The 26,849-nt window shown below is 34.5% G+C and overlaps 1 protein-coding gene across 1 annotated transcript in view; it reads right to left on the bottom strand.

The window, feature by feature from the left end:
• Positions 1-26,849, bottom strand: part of LOC144446136 (peroxisome proliferator-activated receptor delta-like) — a 93,751-nt gene that overhangs the window by 8,931 nt on the left and 57,971 nt on the right. The window contains exon 3 of the mRNA XM_078135855.1: positions 6,667-6,779. Coding sequence (XP_077991981.1) covers positions 6,667-6,779 — 113 coding nt within the window. The remainder of the gene's footprint in view (positions 1-6,666; positions 6,780-26,849) is intronic.

Raw genomic sequence — 26,849 nt, 5'->3', positions numbered from 1 at the left:
AAAATGTTTACGGTGATGCCAATCATACCAGAACAAGCCATTTAAGTCTATTATATTGTGCGTAATCTGTGAGTGACCCAATTTGTCAAGTATTTCATTGTCGTTAAAGTCGCAATCAGTCCCAGTGACACAAGATTGTCATATCTGTCCAACCGCCAGCTCATCTTTTACATCTCCGAACACAATGATAACACATAGGAGGATAGTGTGTTGATCTTACGCAGCAACACATCAGTTATCAACTACATCAACAGACAATCCTTTGTCGGCACAAAACACATTCAAAGGTTATCATTTTGGTGATACTCCCCCAGCAATTATTTGTTTTCCCTAGCAGCATCAATGTTTCTTTCCCCTCTAGCTTATGATCCCTGTATCTCTAACTCCTTCTAATTTGCAAAGTCTGAATCACTTCAAAATCATAAAATACATCTTTCTTACATGTATCTTACTAATTAAAAATATTTCTTTCTTATCTTTATATTTGAGTTTCAAATAATTCATTTAATATCAAATTCACAAATTTCTCAATTTAATAAATCTCGACTTCAGAATGTTGCAAAACAAATACAAATGGGATGAAAATATTTCAAACAAATTTTTTTTTGTCAATTAGTATTAAGTTGCAAAATACTCTAATTTTTCCTTTGGCTTAAGCTTCTACCAGATACTTTTTATGTCCATAATTGGGGTATTGTAGATATATGTACAATGTACACTCTGAAGTGAAATGCTGACACGTGCATATGTTTTTGAACCAGAAGCTTTTTAAGAATTTATCATTTATGCATTACAGTATATTATTACATAAATGTTTTGTTGAAACTTTAAGTACTGTCAAGATGGAATAGCTTGAAAGAATACCACCCACACACTAACCCTCCAATCACCCCAAGTCTAGGTTCAATAGGCTAGATTTTATTACTAGAGATCATAAAAAATTTTATAGTTTGTTTCTTTACTCTTTGACTTAGTTCACTTATGTGAAGTAGGGTTTCTCTTTGTACAAGTAATTTGTAAGTAGATGTGTGATGAATTAGAACCTCATAAAGTTTTATTGGTGATGGGTGATGTTACACTACTTGACAAACCAATTAGCAGGCAGACAGACACACAAATACAAAATGTACATTTGTATGGTTCCCCCAACAGGCATGTTTTCTTCAATGACTACCCCTACACTTCTCAAAATAAAGAAGTCTTTCAGAGAGAAGTTAAATCTACCAGATTTTTGCAAGCATAAATCATTTAAGAATAAGGAGCAGATGCCAAATTGGAAATTAAATTTGCTAGACTTTCCTTCTCTGTTATGAAAACTCTCTCATCATTAGGAAAAGTCTGCATTTATAAAACTTTATTTCTTAGCTAAGTATTTATTTCTGATATGGTCAATGGTACTTTGCTTCCCCCAGTTTATGTGTTATGATGATTTAGTTCAAACTTCTTGCAAAAAGCTTCTCATTCATGGTGCAAAACTAGTAAAAAATTCCCCATTTTTTGTAGTGGAGTAATTATTTCTGATGATTTACAAAGATAGAATCTAAAGGAAAAAAATTGAAAATCATGACAACACATCCATGATCATCTTTCGGCAACATCAGGAAGGAAAATGAGTGACACTCTGAAGTGTTTAAAATGACATCCCTTTATTAACTACAAGTACTACTTGCCTTGGTTTGGGGACACACCTCAAATGAGTTTACAAGGACAAAGTTGAGATAACACTTGAATAGTGAAATTATGAAGTAGCATCCAAACAAATGGGGGGTACACACCCAACAATAAAACTTGAAAACAAACGTGTGATGTGCACATGTATCAGCTGTAAAGTTATCAGCCATTGCGTCACTGCTCATCAAAGTCAGTCAATGTATATGCTTACTGACACATAAATCACAAAGTACGTACCATCCTGCCCACACTATACACATGGATAATGTGTTAACTTCTTCAACGGTTGTACTCTTCTGCATTTCAAACTTACTCATGTGTCTATTTTCATTTACTCTTCATGGTTTTTGGGCTCCTTCCCCCACTCCCCTTTCACAAATTGTAATGTCACACAAGAGATTCAGATAACACACAAAAATGTAGATACAATTTCATTGTTGAGAAAAATCAGGAATCCGTAGTTTCCTTAAAAGTACTTTCATTTGAAACAAGAAACTCACTGAAGATTTCACCTCAAAATTATCTTTGGAGACAACCCTGTACATGTACATGTAGCCAGAAAAAACAAGATATATCCAATTTGTTTCAACTTTAAAAAGTAGCAAATTACCATGAATTCATAAGTGGCTTATTTTCAACATGTGTACATATACTACAACCCTCCTCTCCAAATAGGCATGTTTTTTGGAGTAGGCTATCGAAATATCATTAAAAGCATATTTTCTGGTTGTTGCTTTGTAATAGCCAGTGTAAAATGGAATGTCACATCAGCTTATCATTGTGGAATACCAACTTTATCTGTGATCCCCCTGCAATTGATGCAACTATACAGCTATGTATATCAGGTGATGTTTATGAGCACCACTCAACAAACTGGCTAGTACATGTGTATTCCATACAAAAAGTTTGATTCGATGTCCAAGTCGTACAACTCTCCCTTTGTACACTATCCCCTCCTACAGGCATCATCCCTAGGATTTGATTACAGAACAATTACTAGATATCTGTCTCGTGTTAGGTTATCAGCTGTTACTATCAAGTGGGCTTTTCACATGGGCTGTCGGCAACTTTTAGCTTGATAAGTAATTCTGGAGGCTGGCCAAACTGTGTGTACTGATTAAGGAGAACACCTTGCCATAGCAACACTGGATGCTAGTGATCTCCGTGCTCTTTTTGCTGTGTTTCTTTTTCAAGTGTGCAATATTTACTTGTTGATGCAACTAAAGTTTAATGGGGGAATGGTGAACACGTGTAAGAAAGCTGACTGATACATGGTAGACTATGATGATATCAAGGCACATGCTTTGGGAAGCTACAGAAACAGTATGGTAACCTTACCAATATAGCAATCATATAATGTATATGTACAGGGTACATATCACGGTATTTCAATTTGATTCAGTTTTTTTCAAACATTTTTCCCCATATTCATTTTTCCACAAAGACTGATATCTTTATTATGAAGGTTTTAATGAATACTTTTTTCAGTTGGACTTGGTACACGTACATGTACATGTATACTCCTTACATTAGTAATATCTCTTTTTCACTACAATTCAAGCACAAACATTTATAGCTATAGTGTACATGCTATATGGATTTCATTTTTTCTTTAATAGAGACGATTTCTTTTTTAAGCTATTAAAAAGCCGAGCTCTTGAAATTTAACAACTACCTGAAGTCTTTTAGGAAATACAATGTATACAAAATCAATACACTGCATCCTCCAATGTAAATGCATTCAAGTTTTGAATCAACATTTACGAACTGCCTTGCCTGCTGTTATTGAGATCGCAACAATAACATCAGCGTATTAGTCATTGTTATAATCTCTCTTCTTTTAGATGTGTCAGGGTTGTCCCTTTGCGGTAGATGACACGACGTCCGGTGTTTGTGCGTACCAACCTTGTGACAGTCGCAGACATCAGATTACGGTACCTGCGTCATGAACTTATCAAGTTATCGCACGTGATCGCTTCATTAAATTGCCATGAGGTGAAATTTAAAAGCGTAATTGTCACTAAGTGAGAGGGGAAAATACTTGGAAGTACCAGTGTGTGCTAGACCCATCGAGGGACTTTTAGGAATGCCCAATCACAGCACTCATTAGCGTATCAGTTGTGACCCAGAAAATGTGCAAATTGATATAATGTGTCATTCACACAATTTAAAAATGAAGGATAGTCATATTTTATCTTATAAACAGGCATAAAGATATCAATTGCGGAGATTAATACTGTATGAATGATTTTACAAGTTATCATAATGCTATCGTCAGCATATCAGACTTATTTCTGATAGCTTAAAATCCTGAAATAGCATCTCACAATATAAAATTGATAAAACTATTCTTAATACACCACTATTGTCTACGATAAAAAAGTTGCAAGATAAAGACGAGTTGAAGGTCGTCATTTTAGGAGACAATGTGCTTGTAAATCTAACATCTTCAAACAAGGTGAAAGGTAACGACTGCAAGACTACATGTACGTGTCATTCGTTCAAGGCAATAAATGTCATCACTTGTCTAATGAATGGCAATAGTGAGCCACAATTAGACAGATTGAGTAACTTGACCAGTTCACTCTGTATCCCAGTAGACATGACACCACTGGGATATAGCACGGATGACAGGTGATGAAGAATATGCATTTGTGACGGAAGCCTCAGAATTTCAATTTAACAAGAATTCTTAAAGTAGGCTAGTCTGTACAATGATCACATCATCTCCTTAGGAGAAACATGTACTATGGAACTGTCTCGTAAATCATCTCAAATCATTTACTCGGCACTTTTACTTAAAAGACATATTGGGGCTAGACTCAACAAGATACCTAGAGAAGAATTCTAATTTGTTTTTACAGCTTGGTTTGTGTAAAAATGGGCAAAACATACAGCCTGACCATATGTTTGCCAATTTGATATTTTTCAATTTCTGTTCAACATTAGGCCATGAGTGGAACGGCTAGCTCGGTAGCATTTCTGTCTCTGTGTATCTATTTACTATATATTGCCAAGTCTCATCAGATTAGTCTTTGCTTCACAAAATGCAGAAATACTAGTGGTCAAACACTGAATGGTTTCATGTAATTTTTGCAAAATTTGAAAACTTAAGGATGAGGCCTAACTAAATGAATTTTTGATCCTGCATTGAACCATTAATCTCGCAACTTATTCCATCAAATTTAAAATGACGGAAATTCTACAACTGAAAGATCCTAACAGACTTTTGAGTGAAGTGTGTAAAATGTATGTGATAATCAAAAGTACCAAAATTAATCACAAAACTTCAAAATAATATTTGAAAAAATGTTAGAAAAAAAGAAAAACTTAGACAGACATGCTAATTGGAAACACTAAAGCATGCATTGATAATCCTATGAGGATTTACCTGTGGTTTGGAATATGTTTGTAGAAAGATTATAGAACTCAGAAGGCCTTTGATTTCACACTGAATATGTTAAAGAGAACAAACTGACAATATTTCACCTGTTGTCAGCTATCTGACCTGAAATATGAGCTGGTGATTGATCTTATAATGATTTACTTGGTAATTATTTAGACTTTGATTGATACATCATCATGTGTCTGTAACTCCTATGAAATATCAAACTAACAGTTTTCAAACTATCACTTTAGAGTTTTGATAGCAAAACTTGAAGATTTTTTTAATGTACAGTAAATATTGTCAGATGAGAATTATTCACATACTTTGTCCTGCAATAACAGTTTAATTCTCAGTTATACATTTTTTTTTTAGTTTAATGGGGTAAATCATTTTCAACTTCATCAGAACAAAATGGTCAACATGTCCATGCAATCACCACGGTGACGTTACGATTTCATATGCTTGCAACAAAAAGGATAAAATCTAAAAAAAATTCAGACTTTTTTTTTTTACATAGGACTAAGGTTGTTAAGTGAAATGAAACCCCAGTAAAAATCTAGGAGGGAAAAACAGTATCAGATTTGATCATTTGTAAAGCACAATGTTTGTCTACCAAGAGTTCTATCACTACACATACACGTATCAGACTGTACAAAATTAATTTCCAACACCCGTGATTTATACCCGAAGATTACAACAACCTACACTATCTCATTGACACTTGTAATATACTTTTCCCGTAAAGTAATAACGTTCAATCCATTAGTGGTATTACATGTACAATCTGTGAAATTTAGTCTACTTATTTTTCTATCAGGGAGCCAAAGTTCTGATAACCTAGTACATGTTTTACATATATTAAACAAACACTTGATAGGAATCCTGAACAAAGCTATGTATTTTTAGTCAACACATTCGACAGCTTCGACTAGATATACATTGAAATATACATGTATCTCCTTATATATGATAAGTCTGTACAAACTGTCTGTCACTTTGACCGAAAATGTACCAAAAAGTATAACATTTTGGAAAGTTTTTATAGTGTAAAAAAATATTTTATCTTCTCTGCTAGCAACAACATTGTACGATTTAAACATCTCAAATTCAGTTTCTTATTTTTTTACTCTAATGCAAAGTTAATTTATGATTTTTTTTGGTGGAGAAAGAGCCGCGAGTACGGGGGAAGCACACAGTCAGGGTGATGAATAGATTTAGGTGTGTAAATGGGTGGATCTTGTCAAGTAGGTAAGATAATTATCACAACATGGCTCACCAAGTCAGTAAATCATGAAAAGATATCACTATTGTAACAAATGCCACACACTGTGATGGGGACATATCCTAATGGATAGCAGGTTATTTTTCTTACACGAATTATAGTAAAAAGCTAGTTTATCTCCTAAAGGCATTTAGCTGAGTTGTAATGAAAATTTGTGTCACGACATATATATACGGTGCGATGAAAATTTTACCAGGCCCCATCCTTGTATGTTTTTAGACTTCTCGAAACAAACCAAGATACTTTTGAAAATATAACACAAGCTACATTTTTTTGTACATATAATACAACCTTGAGGGGAAAGAAATATAAAATATTGACTTACTTTGCAACCTTCACATGCATGGACTCCGTAGTGAAAGCCTGATGCCTTGTCACCGCATACTCTGCATTTCATAGGCAGGTCTACACTGTCAGGTAACGCATTACCTGTTGTGCCTGCAAGGAAAGAAAGCGGAGAGTAGTAGTAGCTGGGCAGCTGATACAAGTTGTTGTTGAACATTTTGACCAAATCGGCTGTTTTGACTGAATCTGCTCTTCCTTCCCCTCTTTATATTACCCAGCACAGGTACAGCTGACAGATATGAATGACCATCACAAACAACCCACAATGCACCTGGGGGACTCGCCATGACAACCTCACTGCCACAATTACTGACAACAAATTTGTTTTCAAATTAAAAAGGTCAGCTGTCATTTTTTGTCTTAACTTGAAAGCTCCAACCAGGAACAGTAGAGATATCAACATGTGACGGGAAATTTCCATCAATTCTGACTAAACTCCGGTATACTCTCAAAGGAAATTATCTATGTTATACTATTAGTGAAATGTCACGAAAGACAAATGTTTTCTACGATTACATTTTAGATTATTTCCCTCCGGGCAAATGATTTTTCTTCTTGGCTAATACTGTATATATTTTATCATTCTGTTTCAAGCATCTGACTTTAACTTCCTCGTTATAGCAACCGCAGTTTTTTCACTTTTAAAATAAGCATAAACAAAAAAATGCACCTCATTCCATCCCATTCTTTGATGGATTTGTGTCACTACCTCCATGTAAAATAAAGCTGTATTTGCTGTTAAAAGTTCTGATTTTGGATCAAACAGCCATCACACATTTTACGTTTCACACACACACACAAACAGATGGGTTCTGTAATGAGAGTTTTTTTTATGAAGCTCAGTGTATTTCGAAAACTGTATTTCAATCTCATGCATGCATACATCATTATCACTTTTCTCATAAAGACTTTATTACTATCTCAAGTACACTTTGCAGACACTAAAAATGCATAATAACTGTGATGGCACTGAAAATATTTACAAATTATTTTTTTTTTTTGAAAATTATAAAATTGAAAAAAGTGACAAGAATTATATAATGTCCATTATTGGCTCAAATAATAAGATGCTGTATTTTACTTTTCTTTGCATGAATATACCATGAAAAATGTGAAATTATTTACCCTAAGTTGTACAAAATTTTTGTGATTTTCTTTCCCTATTCTGCTGCTTTTCACCATTTTACAAGTATCGCAAGTCATGCGGGTCATTATCTATCGTTATCCCTAACTGTTGCTATGGTAATTTGTCACACTACTCATTGTTTTGCATACAGAAATTAAGCCACACCTTGCCCCTCCCCCTCAGGTTCAGCTGATCAGCCAACCCACTTTTTTTCAGCAGCACCGTTATCACACTTCAATTTTGTTAAGCTTCTATTCTGGCGTGTGGTACGATTTTATCACTTTTTGAAGCTAAAGTTATAATACCAAGTGGCACTGCAGAGATTTGTGATGTGTCGATGGTTGAAAATTACAATGTACGGTAGCGTATGCTGGTGTAATACAGGGTTACCAAGGTATAAGATAAGCTCCGACTTTATTATCACCACAGATTAGAAGTAGAATTTGATAGCTTCCTAGTCGTGTGTTCCTTTCCTCATTTGCTTCTAAATATACATACATTGTAATTGTATTGTTGCAGGAACTTTCAAACTGTTAAAATCTTTACCACTACTCAACCATAATCTACCAGTGCTCCACAGGAAAAACTCATCTTGAGAAATTATTTTTCTTGTTAAATATATAATGAAACTCCCTATCAATGCTGGGGTAATGGTATGGTCCTTTTGTTTCAACAATAGACTATTCTATTTTACACAAAACATGGGTGGTAAATATTGTCTCAGATTTGATGTGCATGTGTAGTACACATGATATGTGTAGTACATCTCACAGCAATTTCTCAGTCAGTATGGAGTGCAATCTCCATTTTTGGTTGAAAAGATATCTTTTTATTTACTTGTCTAATTTTATATTTCAAAAGAAAATCATGAAGTAAAATATTCATATAAAATCAGATAGTACCAATATATTAGCAAGATTCACTTCTGATTTTATGGACAAATGTTTCAAACTAATGCAGTTTTATGTTCCAATTTTAGTCCTTGTTACTTCTATCTATCTACCCACCTACCTACCTACATGTACCTACCTACCTACCTACCTACCTACCTACCAAACTTATATCATGCCAAATATCCAAAAGTTAAACAATGTTCATTGGCGCTTAGAGTTATGAAAATGCTCTCTGAAAGATAAAAGTTTTTAAGCGTCTTTCAAAACTGTTGACATTGGGAGAGGTTTTATATCCAATATCCAGGTTTTTACCTAACACACCCCCCCCCCCTCTCCACAGGACCTTCAACACCAAATCCACTTCATATTCTTACCAATCATTTTCAACTTTTGGTACACAACTAAAAGTTATCACAACAAAATACTATATGTACAATAATTGCAAGTTGTAGTAGGACTACTAGACGACAAATTTTAATGAGTAGAACAAAATCTCATAGACCAGATATACTTTAATAGTTATAGCTTCTACTAGTCATCAGACTTTCATAAATGTTAAAACTGGCACCATAGCGGTGACCATAGTACCTCAGTAACTAACAGTACATGTACACATATTGCCACACTATATATGTACATGAATATAAAAATTACTAATGCTTGAAGGAGAATATGTTCTTGTTTTTTATCTCCTCTCTCTCCTTCATACATGTAACAAACAATTTTCAAAATTTGGGTCAAACTCATGTCATTCATCATTGTTCTAATTATTTGCATTCAATAAAGTTAAAAATGTGTCAAGTATGCAGAGGGGGGGGGGAGGAGGGGTAGTAGTTCATGTAAACAACCAAAAAGTGTTTTATAATGCTTTGATTAGCAACACTGAAGATTTTTATGGTACCTGGATACTAAAGGTAGGTGGCAAGAGTTCATACTCATAAACACATCATGACAGTATAACACATAGTCAACGTAGTCTGTATTTTTTCTACAACTCCCATATGTATTTTTTTTTTAAATTCTAATTAATATCAGTTCTTATAAATAATAAAATTCTTTTGTTTTAAATTTAAGATGGTATGTCACTAGTGTGTTTTGCTTTAGGTTTGGTAACCCTGGCAACAGAAAAGGGTAATTCAGTTAAAATGAGCATAGATTTCCACACATTGACCATAATTTCATTCCAAGCAATGGTTTAATGACCGGTGAACTCTGGTAGAGTTGATCTTAGCCTCACACTCCAAAAAACAGTACAATGTACTATAAAGATTTGTACAGTCACAAAATAGAATTTTTGTAGTTATGGACAAATTTTCTATGACAAAACTGCACAAACTAACAATTCTATATGATTTTTATATCACTCAAGTCTGAAAATAAGACCAGTATTTCTTACTCAGCTAGTAAAAGAATCATTTTATAAAAGATGATTTCCACGTCACTGCATAATAAAAGACACCATTGAATTCTTATGGATGATTTTTTTTTTTTAAATTTCAATTTTTTGCAATTCAGTGTTGAAAGTGGTTGTTTATAAGTTTAATGTTAGGTTACCATGGACACTGTTTGATGGAAACTAGAACACATACAAACCCAGTCAGTGTCACACTGCCTTGTTGATGAAAATATCACCTTTCCCTGACACACATAGTCTGCACACAATAAGGTTTGTGATATGATGTCAGTGAATACAAATATCAATATTATGAGACAGTTTACCCGGGAACCCATGGCCATATGATGTACATGTACAATGTAATGGACAGAAGTGTTTGGCCAAAAATTACTGTACCCATAATACAGTTTCACAGGAGGGCATTATAATTTAGGAATGGTTACCCTCATGGTCAAGAACTTGTTTGTGTTATGAAGGTAAAACTTTTTTATATGTATTATTAAAATGAAACTCTCTGGAGCCCCTCTGGAGCCTTGGAACGGTTTTGAAATCATTTAGTCTCTGTGAAATTTCCAGTGTAATATTCATTTTGATAAGAAGATGCTAAAAATTACAAAAGTACAAGGTGCCTGTTACCAGTAAAATGTTTAAGTAAATGGAAAAGGGGATTAATGTTGTGTGCATGTAGTTTATTTGCACAACTGTCAGAACCTGTAGCCAACAACAGCTTGTACATCATCAATTATGAAATCGAAAAATTCATTTTTTTCTTCTTCAAAACCTGTGATCGACCAAAACTCCAACATCTGAGTTTGGCATCTTTATAGCAATCACTGACATGTGTGCCAGAGGTAGATGTCGGACACTGGCAAATAACAGCAGAGGTGACAGAGATGTGGAAGCTCTCTCGATTCCTTTGATCTTTTGTTGCACGAGATGAAATGATGAGATTCATCTACTTGAGCATGACGATACATGTATCAATGTATATTTGTGGCTCAACTGCATGTACGCTTAGGTTAAGTGGCGTGATGCTCTTATCAGCTCCACTATACTATTACAAGACTACTAATATTATACTATCTCTAGCCATTCACTTAAGTAAATAAATATTAGTCATTTCTCATTTCATTTATGATATATAATAATATTTATTCAAGGATTCAAAACTTCATTTTCTGTCACTTGAGATAAAGAATACTGTACCACACTACATTTGAATCATTTGTCACTTATCAGGCTACAAATGAAGTCATCAATTTTTGTCACACTAAATTACTCTACATGTATGTGGGTGCCACACATGATAATTTTGTCATTACACATTTTATCAACTGGTCAGATATGAATACAAGTGCACTTGTTCAAGGTCCTTCCTTTATTTTCTTTTCACTTCAATAACATTTTTTTTCAGTCATGACATCCAAGGGACCGACAACAGAACACTTTAATGTGCTCAGAACTGACTATTACACTCACATATTATCTTTAAAGTTATATTACATATCAATTCATTTTACACACATCTGTCATGTATATCCTTCCACATTTATAAACAGAGATTCAAAACGTCTGTGCCTTCAGTACTTTTTAGATTTTATATTATCAGTAAGTTCACACCTTTTTTAAGGACACTGAGGTGTTTTACAATCACTGGATTAACTCTATGGCTGTATACAAAAGAGTTCCAGCATGTTATCTCAAAATATACTCTCCAGAAAGTCTAGTAAGAACTAACTGTTCAATGTAGATGGTATAACTGGATGGAGAGTGACACAAAGCTAGAAAAATTCAAATAGCTGTTTACACCAATCCAATTACATGTATCATATTGGTACAAATACAATTTTTGGAAATTTGATTATACATGTATAAGGCCAAGGGGAAAAAAAATTGTTTCTGGTAAGGAGTTTGTCTAAAAAGGTGAGACGATGTGCTTTTTTTTTCTTTTCTTTTTTAATTCTCAACAAACCTGTCACTCAATCTACAAAAATGTACTATTTATGGCAGTTACTATTCGTTTTATTGAGTGCTTTAGAGCAAGTGTGTATGTGGGCAGATGTCATTTGCTTGTTCATGATTGGCTCTGTACAGTTGTCTTCACAGTGAAATAAGGAAGGTTATATTCGTGTTTTTCCTCAGATCTGCAGAGTGCATGGGCTGGACAAACACACGCAAAAAAGACTGAAGTGGGGGTATTTAAGTGATGAAACGATTCTTTTTTTTTCTTTCTTTCTTTTTTTCCTTTTTTTTTTTTGGGGGGGGGGGGGCAAATGGTCTGAATACACTATACACTACAGTGTCTAAGTGTTCCACTTTTGATTGGCATGGTTCCTCACCGTACATGTATCTTAGAATAGAAATCCAAACAAGTTTCACTATACCTTCCTCCTTCCCATCTCTGTCTAAAGGCTTCTTAAATATTTGCAAAAACACACTGCAAATACTTTCTGTCAGAACACAGGTTCAGAGTTGAAGATTATAATGCAGTTTTGTTGAACGTAATGACTTAAATTTAACCCCTAGTATTACCCTTAAATCTCAATCCAGATATGTTTTCTTTTGACTATGTCCAATGTCAAAATCTTACCACTACAGCCAAAGATGAAGAACATTATACCACATGCAAGACAAGTTGTATGTATTCAAACAGAAAATATGGTATTTATACCCTGGTTGGTTTTCATGATGGCATGACCTCTCTATGTCTTTGGTTCTGTGGTGCTCATAATATGATTGAAACATTCAGAGTCAACAATACACTTTCTGTTGTTTTCTAGTTTCAACAAAGTCCAATGTCAGAATCTTCCAAGTTCAGGCCAAGGATGAAGAACAATAGAGTTCAATAATAGCCGTCCACAAGTGGAATGTTGAATCGGTTTGAAATCAAATCAAAGTCGGTTCTCCTGTCCCAGCATTCAGCAAAAGTCAGTTTGAACCGATTTAGTTGAATTAGTTTGAAAACAACCTCATGGGGTATAGTTTTAAATTTAATCTGACTCAAAATGAGTTGATTCAAAATCGATGCAAAAGCAAACGTAAATCAATTCAAATCAATGGCTCAGTTTCCTTTTTGAAGTTTTGACGACAGAAATCAGTTTTGTACCAATTTACATGAATTGGTTTTGAATTAACAGGTGGGGACAAGGCTACAGACTTCTAACGTACAGTATAGTAATATCAGCAGAGTTGAAAATCAAATTCCAACTAATTTTATCATTCATACATTGTACATATTATAATCTTGACAGGGCCAAGGATAACAACAATGCCCTGTATGTACTTGGACCTCACACAATAGCCTGATAGATAATTAATTATCATTGGAATCAAAATAAAATAATCTCTTAATTACTAAATTCATTTTGACATACATACATATGTATACAATTCCAATGTCAAGTGAAGGTCAAAGTTGCCAACAAAGTACATATTTGGCATGGCAACACAATCAGCTATAATGATAGTATTAGTAATCAAAATCATATCAAATTTATCCTATATTTGTTCACCATCAGATTATATTGCAATCCACAAATAGATATAGTGCAGGGGGGGGGGGGGTGTTGCTTGAGAGACATGCTGACAAAAAGATTTTAGAGATACCTGCCAGAAAGAGACTGAGACAGGATCATCTGTGTGTGGTCTGATGCAGTGATGGCTGATTTTATATATTTTTATATCAAATGAAGGAACTTGCCATATGGTTTTCATCTTATCAAGAAAGGCACATAAAAATTAAAAGCAGGCTTAGCACCCTTGTTGTTATATTGTCCTGGCACAACACTGGTGGTGAAGTCATTTCCTAGCTTAGCACCCTTGTTAAATTGTCCTGGGACAACACTGGTGGTGAAGTCATTTCCTAGCTTAGCACCCTTGTTACATTGTCCTGGGACAACACTGGTGGTGAAGTCATTTCCTAGCTTAGCACCCTTGTTACATTGTCCTGGGACAACACTGGTGGTGAAGTCATTTCCTACAACTGCGGGTATCTTAGTTTGAAGATCAAGCTATAAGAAATATTCTGAAATGAAGTTCACTCAAGATGATATGGCTGCATGAAGACATTTTAATGGAGGCTCTGTGTACTAAAGTTCAAGAGATGAATTTTTCTAAATTCTAGTTTGACTAGATTTATCATAAACAATAACTAAATGAGTATAAAAACATCTTTATTTTCTTATCACATGACAATTAGTAAAGCATGATCACATGATAAGGGTTATCTCGATGTTATCAATTCTGAACATAAACACTTCTATTTTTGGGTACGGAACTGTACAGTGACTATTCTGGGACATTTTATACCCATCATGCAACTTTTATATCTCATTTGCGTGACACTAAAAACAAGGTACCGGTGATATGTGGCGATATGGGACAGTCTAATGGTGACAATAGTGTCAGGTACTTAGTCAGTAAATTACTAATGCAATTATATGTTAATGTCTGACTCAATATGTCACTTTTCCAAATAGATAGCTGATTTATCTATATGATGAGTTGTGTAATGATCTCATTTTTAGGGTAATTAGTAAAAATGTGTTAATCAGAACCAATTATTAGAAATGATTTAACTTAATAGCAGTAAATGTGTTGTTTACTATATTTCAAATTGGATAGACACATAAAAAATAAAATAAAAAAATTCCCCATTTTTTGTCAGTCTTGAAATGAATGTGGATGTTTCAATGTCCCTTTTAAAAAGTGGCCGTATGGATGAGAATTGGGTATTTATTTTGGATTTTTAAATTATAGAAAAGCTTTACTATACGTTGTTTGTCTACTTGATTGAAAAAAAAAACCAATGAAATAACATATGCCAAGGCCTTGTTTGTAACTTAATAAATTGCAAAAGATTAAAAAATATGTACAAAAAGTGCAATAACAAAGTTTTTACACTCTTTGCATCTTTTTGCATTAGTGTTATATTATCAGTGGAACCATTCATGTAAGGATTACATACAATTATTATTTTAATCTGTTACCAACTTTTTCTATTACTTTTGCTCTGCTCAAGATCTACTTTTCACACTTATGTTTTAAACCTAATCTGAACACTGGGGCTTAAACGCTGGGCTGGCAGTATCGTTATGATGTGGTTAGACCACAGTTGGCATCCACACTCGGCTGGCACTAACATCTCACCAACATGTGCAAGCAGTAGGCTGAGCTGGATCTTAGTGGAAGGGTTAATGTCTGCACAAGCCAGGTTGCAAAATCTGGCTGTCATATGGCTAGCAAATAAGCAATACTAGAAAATCAACATAAGTCGTCCCCCCACCCCTTTCCTTTTTTATTTCCTACCAGAAATATATGGTATACAGGAAACATCGAGATCTACCAGATCACTCCTAGATTACTACGGATTTAAGACCTTTCACAAGTACTGGAACTGTACACATACATTTGTAGATATGAGATTTGCTGCACTGATAAGAGTAAGTTTTCGTTAAAAGCAAAATACTCCAATCATGTACTTAGGCAGAGTGCACTTTGTTTGTGCATCACTGGCCCACCACAATTCACCCTTAGCTAAAAACAGCCTTGTTTTTATTGCTCATTTTTTCAATGTGACTGTGAAGCAACTTAGGAATGGAGTGAATGATTATGGTGAAATGCTCACTAATCTATATTGGTGCTTCAAAGTTTCAAACAGTCAGGCAAATCACATACATGTAATTCAATATATTCTGACTACATACATGTAGTGGGAAAACAGTCATAACAGATTGCACTTCTGAATTCCAATATACAGTACCATTGACCACTGGGTTCCTTTGTCGCCCCCTCCCAGACTACATCCCCTAACCTCCCCCTCCCCTCCCCCAAACCCTTTTCCAACCTCACCCCAAACGATATCCTCATCTCTGTCACGACACACTGGACAGTGAAAACATTAACAATATCAGACGGCTAGTTTGACTAAAATGCAGGTGTGTAAAACAGTTGTCTGGAAGAGCTTTATTAAAGAAAATTTGGTCCTCGACAATCAATTGATCCTATATAATCCTTTGAAGGCTCTATTGATCAGATAACACTAAGACATAGACCTGGGATTCAATCCTAAATGCTGATACCAGAACCTTACTACAATAACACAGTCCTGCAGTCTCCATCTATCATTCTTTCCTCAAAGCATGGGTGGGGGCCATGACAATATGTACAAGGGTTGGAGAAGTAAAGATCATACAGGGAATGAAACTACCAAACAACAATCAAAAGCACTGTTTATTCACAACATTTTCACTGTCTGGGCTCAAAATAAACTATGTTTTATGATACAACTTTGGTGTGACATATTTCAGTAACATTCAGACAATGTGTGACAATGGATAGTGACAATGACGGGGTCACTCGGTGTGAAGGACATGGTCATCAGATAGACACTGGCATCACGCCTGACACCTTCTGACTGAAGGACATAACAAAGATGCTATGTTGATTAATCACTTCATATAGGGTGTTATGATAATAGGGATCATTTAGATGACAAATGACATCAAGATAGCAACGCAGTGAACATACTCTAACAGTTTACCCAGGATTAGTACCTGTATAAGTAAATGTGTAAGTATGGTATTGACTCTATCTCCTTACGGAAGTGCACTTATACGTGTGGAGTAGTGAACTTATCAACAATTCACGCCATCTTTGTGTTCAATTACTACAGACATATAATGAAATTACAGTGTATGTCTTGCATCTACTGACTATATGATGCATTGTCAGAGGGAGAAAGTCAGTAAGAGTGTTCAGGGAACTTTTCAGAGCTGAGTTTTCTTAAGTCCAGAGCCTCTCATTTTTATAGATTTATAAGTGTTCACTAATCCATTACAGATGTAATACTATTTGCTTAAGTCTTTTAGTCTTAGACATATGAGTTATAAAACAAAATTACTTTAGTTGAAAAGTAAGAAAAATAGCAATTCTTAACCACATACTAATTGTTCACACGTTGCGAATCTTACTCTACATGTATGAGCCCACCAGGAATAGCAGTAACCAGAATTGCAGTAAAGTGTGATATCACACTTCTGACAGTAATCTTGTACCTGTGAGCACAGCACAGTGCAATATTACACCAGGTACACAATGTACAGTAAAGCGCAATCTAACATTCTATTATGGAAACTGTAAATTTATTCAATGTCTGTGTTACAAGGTTCTAAAACCTTTGAAAAACAAAATAGTAGGGGATTTGTCGATTTCGTCTTTTATTCTGGCTTTTTCATATTTCAGCCAACCAATATTTCAAAATTGCAAAAAGTTTGGTGAACTTAGCAAAATTGTTGTCTTGAGTTTTCATGTACTTATTTGGAAGGGGTGACCTGTGACCTTCCCAAAGATTTCTGCATTGCATGACGACATACCTAGAGTTTTGGCGGTTAAAAAATTCTTTGTTTGGAGAAATGCTTCTTGTTTCAAAGTCACAGGTTTTGCGAACTTTGAAAAATAATGTAGTGTATGTATGTTTTTTGGCGGCACGGTAACTGTCGTCCAGACCCCAGAACCAGGTCTGACAATACTTGACAGGTTATCTTACTATGCCATGAAAGGTTAGACAGTACAGCTGACATGGTTGATTACATCCATTTAGGACTTAGGATTCATCGCACACCTGTAACATCAATTCATCAAACCATTGTGTGTTCTATTTACACACTTTGACTTGCATTGACATCTTTTCTGATCATGACTTTAACTACATGTTGTACATTTGTATGGAAACGGGTTTTTTTGGTTGTTGTTGAAAAACATCTGCCTAATATAGAAATGTTTCTAGGTACACATTTGGTTTTATAACTGTAACCCAGCGATTTGGTTATCTGAGTTGACAATGTCAATCGAGCTAATACAAATGTACATTTTAAGCCAGCTAGCCAAGTGGCTTGACAATATCATTTGAGATGTGGAGTCAGCTACATGTAGTATAGTCAAGTTATTCCACAATGTCATTTGAGCTAATATGTTGAGCCACTAGCTAATCAAGTGGTTTGACAGTGTCACTCAAGCTAATATAGTAATATGTTGAGTCAGCTAACTCGCCAAATCTATGGGCTAATTGAAGTATGGTAGTATGTTCAACTGCCTTGAATGGAAGTTATAGATTCAGTCTATTTACACATTTTGCAATGGACATGAAACCCTTTTCTCATAAAAAATAGTCTGCGAGCTCTATATACTTTTTAAGTCATCTCTCTAACTTTCCAATGTATAACATTTGCTTTGAAAGAATCTGCAAATGCTTATGATTCACTTTGTATCAACCTCATTTATTTTGAAGAAATAAAAAATGCAATCATTATATTTTCTTGTAGTGGTAATCATGAGCACAAATCAGGCCATCAGAGTGCGATTTGTAAGAAATACAGTGCATTGCACATTACTGTTCACCCTTTCTCTGTTTGCTACCAAGATACAGAAACCAATAAGAACCAGCATATTCTACACTTTAGCATAGACAGAGTGTAATTTCTTGCTACATTTTAGAAATGAAATACACCACATAAACATACTAAAACTAGATGCAGACACACAGGCACCAATGTTTTGACTTCTGCATTTGATGTCTGCATGGTGGCATGTTAGTGTGTGTCATTTTAGACAAAATGTAGCAAGGACCTCTATTCAATTAATCTTGCTATCTTGAAGTGTATTGTATGCAGTTTCCTATTGATTACTGGGTGGCTGTATCAAAAAGAGAGAGAGTGAACAAAAACCTGTAACATGCTGTATCTACATGTACCCGAGTTCCTCATGTATTTCATCAGGGTATGATAAAAGTTACAGAAATCTACATATAATTTTTACCAAATCTCCTTCAACACACCCCCCCCCCCCCCGCCACACCCCCCATTCACACTGTTACTAGGGTTTCCAAACATTAGCAAAACAAGTAATAAAATTAAACAGCTTAAAATGTGTAGTCTAGTGCCTATATGACACGTTATGATAACTACAATCATCTCCACTCATGATGATACATATAGTTCTTTACTTTCTCTAGATTTCTTTCCAACTCCACAATGTACTCAGCCTGTCTGTTTGCATGATCTGTAACTGCAGCAGAGATTCAAGCTACTTGATAGACTATATGTACAGTATACTCACTATCTACACATCAGCAATGAATTTTGTTGCCCGAAAGTTGATTATTTTACGGTTCATAGCTGTAATACTAAATAACCTAGGAATCGTATGTCAACATTGAGACTAAGAAATGGTTCCATAGAGACTAGTGAACATCAGTAATCATAAAACAGCATAAAGTCCTCCAGCTATATGCTTTGACATAGCCTGTATCAATTGATATGACCAACGGCATGCAACTGACAAACACTACTTGAATTCGTAAGTAACTAAGCAGACTTTTCGCTATAATGGCTCTTTTGGGAATTTTGATAATATGCACATCAAAGTAAAAGACCTGGGAATATCACAGACTGTCAAAGAAAATTTCAAAACACATATCTATCGGAAAGGGGTGATTGACCGGAGAAATTTCTGGAAAAAAACATCAAAACTAAACTGTTGTTTTACTATATTACGTTTGCTATTCCAAAGTAGTAATAAGATTGTATGTCTATTTAACACTATTTAAATGTTATTCCCCAATATTTTTTTCGTTCAGCCAAGGAAAATATGAGTGACCTATTAAAGGGGCATTACAACCCTTAGGTCACAAGTATTTTGCAGTTAAAAGAAGAAAAATATTGGAAAATAACATAATTCTACCATTGCCATTAAAATCAAAGCAAATCTGGGAAAATAATGACAATTATGAACATTTTGACTCATAATTTTGAACATAGCAGAACCAGTGATGCAGACACCTTGTCTTGTCATAGACACACATTGTAGAATGACCCGAGTATATATTCCATATTTCTTGTTCAATTTGGCTTGTGCATGGTATACATGTATACATGTATGGTACAGATATTGTCAGTTTCACAGGAACAAAGTAACCTGACTCAAAGGAAAACAAGTTTGAACACCTTAGTATATAGCAGTTTCTTGCCAGCTGTATTAGAATAACTGAACACGGCTCTTTGAATATAAGTTTCTTCTTTCAACAGAGAAAACATTGATATCAATGACATCATTATCTTGGCTTTGTAAATTACAACTGCCGACATCAGACACCCCACAGAACCTGTTACAAACAGGGAAAGTAAACAACTGAGTTGGATTAATAACACTTGGCACAGCATGTTGGAAGTACAGAGAATTGTATTACATTCCATCATTTGATACGAACAGTTTTATGGCCACTTTACATAATAGTTCAAGCTCACAAACAAATTTTCAGTTCCCCTGGCATTTTATGGAATCATTTGGCAGGAATACCAATAAATGAATACACGGAAATCCTTACAAGAAAACTAGTGAACCCTATAGTCTACATGTGTATAGGCAGGCATACCCATCCTCAAGTAGATACAAGTATATTTAACTCTTTTTTCTGCCTTAAATAATAAGCATATTTCCATCTGAAATATATAGTACACCAGTGGTGGCACTTCCAACACATTGTACATGTAACTGGCCATAAATCTTAATTTCCACCACAAACAAACAAACAAACAAACAAACAAATTTTATCTTCAAAGTACATGTGTACATCATTGCCCAGATGTCCTCTACTGTGACAATAAACATCACATTCAGAAGTACTAATATTTAATCTTCAACATATCAAATTATGGAGTACTGGTACAATTATAGCAATACTTGAACAAGGATTCCCTTATATTGGATTACTGACTTCATAAGAGAACATGAAAAAACAAAGGCAACTATTTGATGAATATAGAGGGCTCCCTACCACTGGTACGTCATACAGGTGTATTCAAAGACAACACCCATTCAAAGTCTAATCTAATCTAGTAAATTACACACAACAAAGTACTACCAGCTGTATAATTATGTACTTGAATATCATTTTCATGAAATTCTTATTTCTCAAAATACCACACAAATATGTTTGTGATTTTTTATGGAAAAGTTTACAGTAATTAAAGTTCTAACTATTGATATCAATACAATCATGCCACAGTGATACACAGGTCTATCTTAGTACCTATTGCCATAGAGGGCGCACATCAAAATTTGACTATCATAAATCTGATTTGCCAGTCTACAATGAACAGACAATGTTCTATGGATTTTATATGCATTCTATGGAGAAAAAAAAATATTTTTAAAAGGGAGCAAATTTATGTTCTTGTAATTGTAGTTTTCAAAAAACTAGCTAATACTAATAACTATACTAAATATTACATCGTCCGTTTATCAAAAGCTTCTTTTTCCAGCATTTATTCTATCTTGAACTTTACCATATTTCAGTTGAAAGATTTGGTAGATTAACTAATGCTTGAAATATTACCCAAATTAGAACATGAAAACTAGATATTATCAATTTTACTGGGTCAAATAACGCTGATTATAACTGCATGCATGTTTTAATCATACATATATCCATGTAGAATGTTTGCATGCACTTTACACAGTTCACATGTACATCAAAAAAACAATGGAATTGTACTTTGCAATATGGGTGTGTTTATATTATGTCAGAGAAGTGTATTTTTATGTATCATTTCTCTGGAAATAGTTCCTAGCTCTACAGGTCAATTGGTGTGTATTTTGTTAGGGTCACATGTACATTTTGGGTCAAATACTGCCATAGTTCTGTATCAGATACTGCAGATGATGGTGTCGGTAGACAATACACTGTGACAGTACAAATAAATATGTATTAGGAGTGATCAACTGATGATGAAGGTAAGTTAGCATGTGTGAATGTGTGTGTGAATGTGTGTGTGTGTGTGTGTGTGTGTGTGTGCGTGCGCACATGTGTGTGTGTAAGTAAGTACATGTATATTAATAGGTACAATGTAGTACGTAACATAATTGCATGTATTTAGGTACAGCACATTGCGTTGCATATACAATGTATGTGTGTACATGTATGAATAACTTTGTGTGTGTGTGTATGTACGTGCACTATGTATGGATGGATGGATGAATGTGTGTGTGTACATGTACATGCATGTGTGCATGTATGTATATGTATATGTATATGTATGTACATGTATGCATGTATGTATTTTGGTATGTACCATACATATACATGTAAATGTGTATATGTTTTGCTTGCATGAAAGCAGTTGAAATGGTTCTTAATCTCTAAGTTATAGGAGTAGGGTTTCAGCAGCATGATGGAGGTGGGGGGGGGGGGGCAAAACAATAAACTCTCAACAAGTATATACACACGTAAGACAAAACCACCTGTAAGGATGAACCTTCAATTTCTTTGAAATCGGCTTTCTTTAATTTCCAAATTCCATAGACACAACCCTTCACTCCTTCATGGAGCCTTACCATTAAAAAAAATACCAGTGTTTTTTACAGCCTGGCCAATGGCCAATAAATGAACACATTTGTACTGTTGATAACCAAAATGAGTTACCTGTTGCTCAGAAACCAAACACTGTCCTTAACACATACACACACACACATTTGGAATGATTTAGCAAAGGTACATTATATGGCTCAATTTTCAGTTGCTGTTTAGACTAATGTTTTGATACGAATCAGTTTTATGGCCGATATTAGTAGGTACATGTATACTAACACAAACTATGAGGTAATAGATACAAATATACTTCAAATAGGATAATTGAATTGTGGATTACGAGTAAAGGTATACATAACATGTATGTAATTAAGTATACACTAGTCCTACAAAATGATATAGTGTTGTATAGTTGTAGACTTTGGTAACTACATTGTACACATGATTTGCTACAACAATTTGCAGCATTCCACATACATGCAACAGACCTCTGTAAATTCAAGCGATTCGAAGACCATGTACATGTACAGTTTTGGTCTACATAATTCTAAACGCACATAAATTTATTCATTACTTAAATGAACTGATTGTTAACAGGTTGGTTCTACATTTAACATTTTCTGTCCATATCTGTGTACAGATTGACTAAGATTTTACATAAGATGTTTCATCAATTTTGTCAGTGATCTGTAAGTTGATATAATCTAATTACCTTCTCCGGAGCTTTTTTCATTATGCTCGATTGTGTTTATCTACCAAAATTATGCTACATAGGTACTTCTATTTTTTTATCCATGTTCATCACATTCCTAAATATAATTCCATGATTTCCACATCTGATTCAGTACATCAGGTATAGTGAAAACACATCACGTCATCCAATGATTCATGCAGGTACATGTGTCTATGATCCAGGGGTCCAAAGGTAATATGCTTTGTTTTCATTTGTCATATAATCAAATACTGCCACCAGTGTCGGAAACTTTAAAATACATACCTTTTTTATTGTACTTTGGTTAATACTTGAAATAAATTGATAACGGCTTAAAGCCATTTTTTTGACATAATTATCAAATATATTTCATTACATATATTTTGGATTCTAAAGCATGCAGTTGAATTCGATAGGATTACCAGAAAATTATCTTAAGTTTCCCTTTCCCCTTGAATGCACATACACAAATTATACATGTATGTATTGTAATTTGTCGTATGTATTGTGTGAACATACTGTGTCATAGGCATATGTAGAATCAGAGGAATCAATGCAGTCTATTATAGTGACTGCACTTAATTCTTTACATTTCTCATGACCTGACCGACTCTATATTTCTTCAATCCGGCAAAATATATCTTTTTTAAATTGACGCCCTCTATGGCAAGATTACATGTACAACAAATCACAACGTCACTGATTGTATGATGGTGACCGCACGTCTATATCTCTGAGTGAAAGTTATCATTCATTGCTGAAATTAAAGAAAATTAATAAAACACATCCTTCAAATCTTCCTTCTGATTTTAACTGTCATTTCTAAGTTATTCAGACTGTTACAGTATGATTGTGAACTGAAAGTATCACCAACATGTACACATACACTTACCTTTTTCTAAAATAAATTTTAAAATTTGAAACTGACCAATCAACCCACTATTTTTAAGGTGCTTCGATAAGAAGCATAGAAGTCTGAGTGCACTTAAAAATCACTAGATGTTTTCCATGCAAAAATGTCCTCATGTACAGGATCCTGTTTATATTATATATTTGGTGTGCCTTGTTTGTTTGTTTGTTTTGTACAATCACTTATTAGACTTCAGTTTGTTCTACAAAACAAGTTGTTCATTTTTGGTATTTCATATTTCAAAGCCTTTTATTAAGCTACCAATACAATGGCAGTTGTCATAACACATTTTTTAAATAAGTTAAATTTTCTGATGCATGCAATATATTTTGCCCAATACATTTATAAGTACATCCAGGTTTATCCCTAACACCATTTGTTGAATACAAAAACATGTAGCTCTAAATCAAATGGTTGTTTACTCAAAAATAGTTCCTTACAATCTATCAGTTAGTCTACATATTCTGAGGTGTTCATAATTCATTGGCCATTTTTAGAGAGATCGGCCGCAAATTGTCCTTTGTTTTGATTTTGACGGATACACATTTGAGAACTAAAATTGAACAGAGCTGAATACCGATGATGTCAGCTCAAACTTTTGAATGAAATGTAGGGGGGGGGGGGGGGTTATAATTCTTAGATTTGATCTCCGATCACCTTCAAGTTGTATGTTTGAGGGTCTGAGTTTTGATACATAAATTTTCTTTTTCAACTTGGAATTTAGACACAGGTTTCAAACAAATCACTTGTCCTTCGATAGCCTTCAGACTTGCTATGACAGCTTGACCCAACTGTCTTTGTTTTGGTTCAAACTATGCTGACTGGACTTTGTGTTTTGATGGCTACAACACATGTGGCAATTTATGCATAGTATAATGAATGGAATGAAATTCTGTGGCATTACCTTGGTAATCTCTATCTATGCAGCAATACATACATTTGAACAAAATCTTGAACTACATGTATCTTTCATTTACACAGAGTAAATATTATATAAACACAGCTCTGATGGGTATATAACGGCCAGTACATGTTGTATATACATGAATCTACCTTTATCAACATCAACAGAATAGTATCTATCATCCTGACCTAACAACACATAAACTATCTTTACGAAACCTGTCATAACACTCCATACGGTTAGACAAATCAAGTCAAGTAGAAACTGGGATTACGATTCAAAAATTGCAACTTACAAGCAGCGAATGGCCAAAACGCGATCCACTCCATACCACGGCAAAGCAACGTATGGTATCACCACTGTGCAATACCAGTTGAAGCCGGTACTTACTAATTATAACGTCAAAAGTCCAGCTCTATACAATGGCCTCCAAACTTGGTCAAAAAGCCATTGGAATTACTTAGGTATCAGCAATGATTATCTCCTTTGTAAAATGTTATCAAAACATTACCTGCACACTTCAAGTATTTTACTATGCCCAGTGGACTCATTAACAGTTCAGTCACCAGTTGAGTTGTAGAACTGTATCATGGATCTACATACCGATTTCTTCAGTGATTCACACAAAATAAATATCATTCTCAGGCTGTAATGTATGAATCTGTCAAATTAATTCACTAATCTACGCTCGGCTGTCAATAATGTTCTAAAACGTTCATAATTATATTTTCTCTCCTAGTTTTGATCTCATCAAGATGGAATCTCCGTTGGCAAAGTAAACTAACTTTTTTGGGGGACCAAACTTTGAACCCCATTTATATTCCAGCAAGGTTAGAAACATTCAGCCCTACAAGGACAGGGTATGTTGTCTGCCACTACTCAATACATGTCATTGCACTTTGGTGACCTGAAACAGCTAATTGTCTTGAAAACCATACTAAAAAAACCCTCATAAATTGATCCTACATCACAAAATCGTCAGACTGTGTTGTATTTTCTGTTCGTATTTCTCTGATGTCCAGATTACGAAATGAAACTTCTAAATAAAACATGAATCAGCATGTCTGTGAGGAACAGTTGTAGTAGGTCAAGTAATTACAAACACCTCTACTTCATATCGCAGCAATAATTAAGATAACACAAGATAGGTGATGTTGAGGTATGGAATGTCACAGTATAGCATCACATGATTCAACATTCATCATTTCAAAATACATGTGTACATGCTAATCGTTGTAAACCTTGTGGTAATATTTCAGTGTCTTTTTTTTCTGTACAAAGAGATATTTAAATCTGTATACATGTAATAATATAAATGTACGAATATGTTCTGGTCAAATTCTGACTATTCTAAGTGATATTGCCATAGTTTCACAGTTTACACACATATAACACAAAGTGAGATAATCTTTAAAAAAAAAAAAAAAATACCGCCAATGGCATTGTAGCACAACTGTACAGTTTTTTAAAATATTTATCCATATGGTAGTCCATGCTAACAGTAAGTGGTCATTTGTTGAATGACTATCCAGTTGCCTATCCAACCATGTTGCTATCTTTACGATATATGCTATCATTTGGCTGTTGCTATGGGCGTGGTCATGTTGTTAGATATATTAGCATACATTTTTGTACGTTTTTGTTCACTTGTGTATGAATTCCTGATATTATCTTTGCAATATACGTGATTATTTGGCTGTTTCTATGGGCGTGGTCTTGTTGCTAGGCATATTTACATATATTTTTTGAATGTTTATTCAATTATCTATTAATCCCCGTTGTTATCTTTGCAATATATGTGATCATTTGGCTGTTGCTATGGGTGTGGTCTTGTTGCTAGGCACATTTGCATACATTT

This window comes from Glandiceps talaboti, chromosome 15 (assembly GCF_964340395.1).
Source record: "Glandiceps talaboti chromosome 15, keGlaTala1.1, whole genome shotgun sequence".
NCBI classification, from domain to species: Eukaryota; Metazoa; Hemichordata; class Enteropneusta; family Spengelidae; genus Glandiceps; species Glandiceps talaboti.
Note: the sequence above shows the minus strand (reverse complement) of the source record. Positions and strands in the feature narration are given on the sequence as shown.